Source organism: Pinus tabuliformis, chromosome 8 (assembly GCF_031772625.1).
Source record: "Pinus tabuliformis cultivar Carrire ecotype Pingquan chromosome 8, CPIR1, whole genome shotgun sequence".
NCBI lineage: Eukaryota > Viridiplantae > Streptophyta > Pinopsida > Pinales > Pinaceae > Pinus > Pinus tabuliformis.
The window spans coordinates 369,073,351-369,082,338 of NC_142294.1; the positions used below are offsets into that span (position 1 = coordinate 369,073,351).

The 8,988-nt window shown below is 35.8% G+C and overlaps 1 protein-coding gene across 1 annotated transcript; it reads left to right on the forward strand.

Annotated features, from left to right (window-relative positions):
* The first annotated feature begins 201 nt into the window (after positions 1-201).
* Positions 202-988, forward strand: LOC149235649 (uncharacterized). The gene is made up of 4 exons (XM_089368615.1): positions 202-210; positions 293-368; positions 536-805; positions 900-988. Exons 1-4 carry the CDS (start codon positions 202-204, stop codon positions 986-988), a joined length of 444 nt encoding a protein of 147 aa, XP_089224741.1.
* Positions 989-8,988: the final 8,000 nt, after the last annotated feature.

Below are 8,988 nucleotides of genomic sequence, written 5' to 3' on the forward strand. Positions count from 1 at the left end.
TGTAATCACCTATTCAAAATGTAATGTACAAGATTATTCCAGACTGAATTTCTTGAGTTATAAAAAAAAAATGTCGGAGAAACTTACTATATTTTTACAATAGTGTTCTTCGTTTCTTCTTCGAGCCGTCCATTCATATTATTTATCAGATCGATCTCAGCAGAGGAATTACAGTGTCCTTACATCGCTAGTGTTGGGAAGATGACATATGTAAGTAACTATGTGGGGGAGATTTAGGTTTTGATTCTTTGTTTGATCGTTAATGCTGACATGTTGACTGACTGATTTGCAGAAAACTGTGATCCAGTTGGACTTGCAGTGCTCCAAATGCAAGAAGGTCGCCTTACATTCTGTTACAAAAATTAAAGGTAAACAATTATTTGGGTTATTGGGATTTAGTTTCTAACTTCGTTTTTCGTATTTATGTTGGTCGGTTTGCATTCTGTTAAGAAAGTAGAAGGTGATTAACAATTTGGGTTCTTATGATTTAATTTGTTTTTGGTATTCAAGTTTTTGAATGTTACTTCGATCGCAGGAATCGAATCTGTGACGATCAATATACATGAGAGCACGTTGATTGTGATCGGAGACGCGGATCCTGTTTGCATGATCCAGTTGCTCAAGAAAAAATTCTGTTGCGTCCGCTTGGTCTCCCACGAACTGCCACCGCCACCGCCTCCGCCTCCGCCAAAGACTCCACCTCCTCCGCCTCCGCCAACGCCAACGCCAACTCCTCCGCCTCCGCCAACGCCAAATTGTGAGAAATGTAGTAAAGAGTGCAAATGCCAGTGCGAAGCACCGAAATGTAAGAAATGTAGTAAAGAGTGCAAGTGCCAGTGCGAAGCACCGAAATGTAAGAAATGTAGTAATGATTGCGACACATCGAAATGTCAATGTAGTAAGGAGTGCGAGTGCGACGCACCGAAATGTGAAAAGCAATGTTGTAAGGAGTGCGGCGCACACAAATGTTGTCATCCTCCGAACCTGAAATGTGAGAAATCTTGTCCTCCTTGCCCGCCTCCTTGTCCTCCTTGCCCGCCTGGCTCATGCAGAGTAGGAAACTGTTGTCCACCTCCACCACGTCCTCCGTGTACCACTCCTCCCTGTACTTGTCCACCGCCACCACCTCCTCCCTGTACCACTCTTCCCCGTAAATGTCCACCTCCTCCCTGTGCCACTCCTCCCCGTAATTGTCCACATCCACGAACTTTTACCTGTACTCCTCCTCCCGATAATTGTCCTCCAGCGCGGAAGCCACCCAAGTGTTGCCCTCCAGGCTTGTGTTGTTCATGCAGATTAGAAAAGTGCTCCCCCACATCCTGTGCTTGTCCAAACAAATCTGAGATAATGTGGCCACAATACCATAATCCTTTGGCTCCCGATGAGGTTTGCTATGTTTGGAGCGCAGACCAACAGGAATCCTGCACGATCATGTAATTATAATAGAAGATCTGCTAGTTAGTAGAGTAAGAATTTCAAGTTTATGTTTGCATATCAATAGTATATTGAAGTGTGGTTGCCGCTGCCTAGAAATGAGAATGGCAAGATGATAGTTGTGTATTATGATTTATATGTGAGGTTATGACAACATCCTGTGTCTGCACTGTGTATTATGATTTATATGTGAGGTTATGACAACTTCCTGTGTCTGCACTATTATTATTATTGCTGGTGTTGACTGCTACCATCTAAATTGCACTTGCGAAATATGAACTGAGTTTCCCACTTTCTTCATTTGTAGGGATCACTTTTCTCTATTATGAATATGAACTGAGTTTCCCGCTTTCTTCATTTGTAGGGATCACTTTTCTATTATTTCATATTGTGACATGTGAGATTGATCACATGAGTTTCTTCCTTCTTCATTTGTATGGATCATTTTTCTATCATTTCAGAAAAGCGAGTTACAAAATGCCAGCAGAGAGCTTTGAATATATCTAGGTGTTGTTTAAGAGGACATTCCTTGATACTCAGGTCCTTGTTGACAGGGCGTTTTGGAGCATGAATGCCCCTCCAGCAATGCAACACGTCTAGAAACTTGAGGAGCAGTCCTCATTAATTCATTAATTGAACAGTATAGAAACAATCATTAACTTGGATTTATCATATCAAGATTTTGAACAGTTCATTAAACTTTGAATAATAGTCTTACATGTTTGTTTATTTATTTAACTGTATATAATTATTTTCTCTTGGATTTATCATCATACCAAGTTGAACTTTGAATAATAGTCTTACATGTTTGTTTATATATTTAACTGTATATAATTATTTTCTCTTGGATTTATCATCATACCAAGTTTCCAGATTTATCAGCTTAGATAAAAATAACTAGAAATGTCGTTAATAATTGGTTTGCAATTTCATAATAGGTAATGGTTTTTTTAAATTTACAATAAAAATTCTAAATAAATTATGATTTTTTAAATAAATTGTGATTTTGTGTGATTTAAAATATAATTTTAAACATTTTTAGATATATAAATAAATCTATCATTTTGAAAAACTAATAAGAAAATAAATCTTAACTAATCTTAAAAAACATGCTAATATCATTGACTTCACAGTCCATTATTCTCATGCTCTTGAGAAGCATGCAGATATCATTGACTTGACACTGGATTTAGTTTTGGAGCATCTTTAAATTCAATTGACTTCGCACTCTATTATTCTCATCCTCTTCCTCTTGAGATTTAGATATCATTGACTTCACACTGCATTTAGTTTTGGTACATCTTTAAACTCAATTGATAAAAGGAAAGTTATTTGTTTAACCTAATTTCTATCCCTGGAATATCCTCAAAATAAATTAAAAGCAGCAGTCCACTATTCCCTCCATGGTGATCAACCATCGGGATCACGGAGAGAAACCGCTAAAGCAGCCAAAGCTACTCGGCTATCATTCTGTTCCTACTGCCCTCCTGTTAACGGAGTCAAAGTCAGACCAATACCTACTGAAGGGTAAACATTAATGCAAATAAACTAAATTATGGTCTGTGCTTTATTCATCCCATCAATATAATAAAACGTATATATAAACGTATATATAAATATATTTTGTTTTATGTTTTAAGAATATATATATATATATTATTTTTTGTTTTATCTTTTAACAAAAATTTATTAATAGAGTTAATATTCAATCACATATCAATCTAGAAAGCATTTTACTGAAGAGATTTTATCAAATCTAATTTTATGGGTTAAACATTTCAAGCTGTGAAATCTATCTAGTGATAATCAACATTAAGAACTATAAATTTTATTACACATAAAGTAAAAATTACAAAATATTTTATTTAATATCTATATATACATATATATATATATATATATATATATATATATATTATTAAATACCGATTTTTTATTATTTAAGAAAAAATATTTATTTACTTTACCAGATTTTTTTTTTTAATTACAAAATATTTTACTTATAATTGATATATATTTTTTTTAATATTAAATACTAATTTTATATTATTTAATAAAAAAATATTTATTTACTTTACAAGATTTTTTAAAATTAATTATATATATAGATATTGTAATGAAATTTATTTCAAATAATTAAAAAAAATTACTATTATTTCTTTATCCATATTCAAGTCTGGCCAATAATATATTGAAATTGAAATCATATAAAATATATTATTGCAAAAAATTCCTAACTTTGAGAATATCTTAAAATAATCTACACATTTAATCACATAAAACCAAATTATTTACCATATGTTATCCCAAGTTGAAAGATATAAATATCACGAACCAAAATCCTTAATCTGCATCTGATTCAATAACACTTTCTCTACAAAACGTTTATTGAATTTAAATTACATCTTTTACTTTTTTAATAATAAATTCCATCCCCTTTTAAATTGTAACCATTCTTCTCGTACGTTATTTAATTAAAAGCATGAAAACGCAATTTTGTAAGAACCACTCCGATAATTTTAATTTTAATAACGTGGATAATTTTAATTTTAATTTTAATAATGGTGAAACATTATTTAGAATGTTTTTATTCATCTTTTCATTATGTTAATCATTTAAAAATTCTAATCCTTATCCTTATGTGACTTTTACATTACTCCCTAATCAACATTTTATTTATTCATATCCCATCACGAGAGATGAATAATTTTGCATTACTCCCTAATCAACATTTTATTTATTCATATCCCATCACGAGAGATGAATAATTTTGCATAATGACCATTCTTCCACGTGAGCAATGCCATTTATATTATATTAAGCATGAGTGGCACTCTACAATTGAATTGACCGTCCTATTTCTGCTCACCTACCTTTTTGTGAGACAAATGCTTTTTGTATGTTCCTGTCTAAGGAGTTTTATAAATTTAAGTAAAGTTGTTAAATTTTATAATTTGAAGTGTTTTAGAGGTTTTTGATGGCGTTGAATCTATTTTCATCATCAAAAATATGATGCAAGCACTACATTTATAAGATATTTTGAATTATTTTACTAGGATTTTGGACACTTTTAGCCATCCTCGTGATTCCTCATAGATGACTCCTATTGTTTTTACCTATTTACTAACATTATTTTGGAGTTTAGCAACTGATACGAAAAAAATGAAAAGAGTGTTTTGTTAAGCTATTTTTTGGTGTAAATGTGACTGGTTCAAAATTTTATTAGAAAAATGCAACCATGGAAAAGTTTCGTGTGGCTCAAGACAAATGCTATCTTCAAGTGATTTTGAGGGTTTAAGCTGTCTTCCGAACAAGACTACTCAAGCCATAGTGAAATACTCTTAGGACTTACATAAGTAGCAAAAAAATTAAAAATAAAAAATGCCTTTGAACATCAAGTTACAAAAATTATGCCTTTATGAAATATTGAAGTACATCAATCTTCACCTTCACAACATCGTGAATAAAATTTCTCAAACAATGCGGACTTCTTGAAAAATACACGTTATCACTCCATTACAAGCAAATAATCTCTTTATAAAAAATCTCATTTGTCACTCCACACTTAAAAAATAATGCACAATTAGTTTTCCAAAATTACAAAAATAAATTTACCTTATCCCTCCAAAAGCTACATAAAAACTCTACTTTTAATGCGTAAATTTTGGAGAAAAAGGCTCTGAATCTAAATAAAGCTCTTTTGCCGAATTGTATGATTTTCTCAATAGAAAAAATGACCATGCTTCCTATTATATGCAGGGCCGACAAGATAAACTCAGATACAAATCTACTCCATGCAATCTCGTTATGTTTCCCCTCGCTTTCCCATTTCCCACTCTTCCGGACCACAAAAAGAAACAAATTTTAGAGGCAAATATTTCTTAGAGGCATTTACGACAGTACAACACCAAAGCATCCCGGAGCAAACACACTTTCACTTTTAAATTATTCCTACCAAATTGGACGTAATATACGCATACAGCCTTCAGCAATTTTCTAGGGCAAAATTTCTCAAGGCAGTTCACGAACCGAAGCTTCTTGAATTGCACACAGTAAAAAGTGGTGCCAAATATTCTTTACAGTGCCTTCAAGAGGTCGGGGCCAGCTTTCAGACAAAGCCGAAATTTCTAGCCATGTAAGAATTTAGCAAAGAATACTTCAAAGGAAACACCTTTCTTCACTTTATTTAAAGCTTCAATGTACCGGCAAATTAAAGAAAGCAATCCATCCTGCGGGAACCGCCCGCATTGAACCCCAGTCGCAACATTTTATGCATCCAAAGCAAAGAATTGTACGAGGAACAGAGCTGACAGAAAATAAAACCAAAAATCAAGCCCTGCGAGCTGCAGAGCGACGACGGCCTCAATTCCGCGGAATTCACCGCTAAATCCAGTGGTTTATCCGCACATCGTAAAACGGAGGAGCAAAAACAGAGCCAACTATACTGTAAGTCTGTACATTATCTCTTTGCCTCTAGATTGTATTTCTATACAGACACGACTGATTTGAAAGTCATAGAAAGTAACTATGGGGAAGAACCTACCAATTACCAATCTCACAAGAAGAATGTCAAACGCTTTCCCTCAGATTCCATAACTTCTAGAAGTTCTGAAACCTAGAGAAAATAATCGAGGGAGAGGATATGTCAACCACCAAATTCATCGTGTCTTGTATGCTTTCTACTATGTCAAACCCGTGATGCGCGATTACATAGTCAGGGTTTTCGATTATGTTATGTAGCCACGATCTCTCTCGATGCAGCAGTGCCTCGTGCCGGGGTTATCAACAATAAAGCACTTAACGTCATTCAAACGCAGCAATCCATCGTCAAGAAGCTTGGGATCCTAATTTGAGGACTGTACTGATCATCAGGATTTCTACAAGAAACAGAGGATCTCTTTAGTCCAGTGTGGGATTGAACAACTCAATGCATCCATGCTGTCGCAACGGTCTACGGCTCTTTTAGCAGTAAGGATCGCACTATATTCACAATGATAGGATGGTTTTACCAATCAACATACTAGCTCTGATATGACATAAAGAAAAATCACACAGCCATATCATCATATGTACAACAAATTAACACAGAACAAAATTGGCAGAAAAGGCAGAGAGCCATCATGTGGTTTCTCATGCTCATGTAATTCTCTCTTATTCAAATAATTTAATAATACATTTAAATACATGAGCAAGTGGTCTTAGATAGTGCGTCTATCTTAGACTCGCTTGGTTGAGACAATTTCTCAACTTATACACTAATTTAGGAGAACTCGTTGGAGAGAATATCTCCTCCTAACTAAACTCTTTAGTTTGAAAAACTAACTCATGATTTAATTTAATTAATTATTTTATTTGAATTTATAATTGTTTTTAAGAGAGTGAGGCTAACAGGACCCCCTAGCCGGGGGGATCAGCCCCCCCGAACCCCCATATGGAGGTGTGTACAATCTTCTTGGGGTATACATCCAGTTGAAACCTTTAAATACAGAAGATAATCAGGCTCCACACCCAACAATGAAGTTCCACTTTAATTCTTCCCGCCAATTTTTTACCACAATCTTAAGGGACCTTGGTAAAATAAGTCCGTCCGTTGATGATTAGTTGTGACCTTCTGGTGTAATAATACTTATACATACCATAGAGTACATAACTCCATATCAATAACTAACCTTGTGTATCTATGTGGATGATATTTTGGTTATGGATGGCATAGTATCTTGGTGGAAATATGTTTGGATCCATATGACAATGGTGATAATATTTAACAAAATCTTCATGTTTATTCATCAATTTCATTTGTGATTAGTCGGGACCCAACATGCACACTTGTACCTAGGAGATAAGATTATGTAATCCTTTCTTGGATGACTTCATTGTCAACATTGAAGGAAACATTTATACCCCAAGAGATGAATAGGGTGCATGGATGGCTTTCACAAATCCACTAGAATGAACAAAAGACCACCCTCCCGATACTTCTCAAACTTCCCACACAGAATGAGACACCACCAGCCCCAGTTGAACCTCTTTGTCACACTCTTATTGATTCATTTCCATGCATTTGAAGCTAGCGCTCCCTTGTGTTTCTCTATCACTTGGACCTAACACTCACTAGCATGTGTTGGCACCACACATTGGTGCTTGGAACATCTTGGCGTGCCTTAGCACTTGGCATGTCTTGCCATGCCTAAAATTTCTTGGAACTTTTTAGCATGCGTTAGTACTTCCTGGAATTCCCTGGAACACCTTCGCACTCCCTAGCTGTCATGCCCTCATATATAGCTTTAGTTTTTTTGTGACTTGGGAACCAAACCAAGTCTCAGTTTGTCCACTCCTTATCATAACTATAGGCTTGCCTCTTGCAAATCCTATTCTTAACTTCTCCTAACACACTTCATCCTTGGGACACCTAGAATTCTCTAATGCTCCTTAGCACACACTCTGATTTGTTCATTTCCATGCATTTTGACCTAGTTATCCCGTGTGAAGCCCTGACACTCCCTAACACTCCTCAACATGCATTAACATTACCTGACATATTTTAGCACACCTTTTCATTCCTTCTCATGCCCTGACGCTCCTTAGCTATCATACCCTCATAACTATCGTTAATTTTTTTGAGACTTGGGAACCCAACCAAGTCCTTCGTCAACTACAACTTGACTAAGTTATAGTTACTACAACTATACTATGCCTTGTTCACCTAAGAACTGCCTATAACTCATCTCAGGCTACTCATGTCCAATTTGAACTCATCCCACTTAAAAAGTTACGAAGTCAAGGCTCATGTCCAACTGTGGCCATGAAACAACTAAGCAACATAGTTTATGTCTTGACATGCCATAACACCTGGCACATCTAACAATCCCTTGGCATTATGTGCCATGTGTTAGCATCCCATGCATTCCTTGGCATTCTTTGGCACTCCCTAGCACGCCCTAGCACTCACTGATATGCCTTGGCACTACTTGGCATATAACCTTGTCACTCCATCCTTAGCACACTTGGAACTTGCTGACACTCCCTATCACACACTCTTATCTATTCATTTCCATGCATTTTTAACTAGTTCTCCCTTGTTTTTTTGTGGCACTCCCTAACACTCCATGGCACACATTGACACACTCTCAGACTTGGGACATTTTGGCATGTCACCCTGACACTCTAGCATTCCTTCGTACTACCTAGCATACTTTATCACTACCTCCTTAGCACACCTGGAACTCATTGACACCCTGTCACACATTCTTATTCATTTATTTCCATCCATTTTAAACTAGATCTCCCTTGTGTTTCCCTGACACTCCATAACACTCCCTCGCATGCATTGACACACTCTAGCACGTAACATATCTCTGCATGTTTCCCTGACCTTTAGCATGCCCTAGCACTGCCTAAGATACCTTGTCACTCCCTACTTAGCTCACATGTAACTCAAATGACAATTTCTGTCACAAACTCTTATTTGTTCATTTACATGCGTTAATTTGACCTAGTGCTCCCTTGTGTTTCCTTGGTACTCCCGAACACTTCCTTGCACATGTTGGCACACCT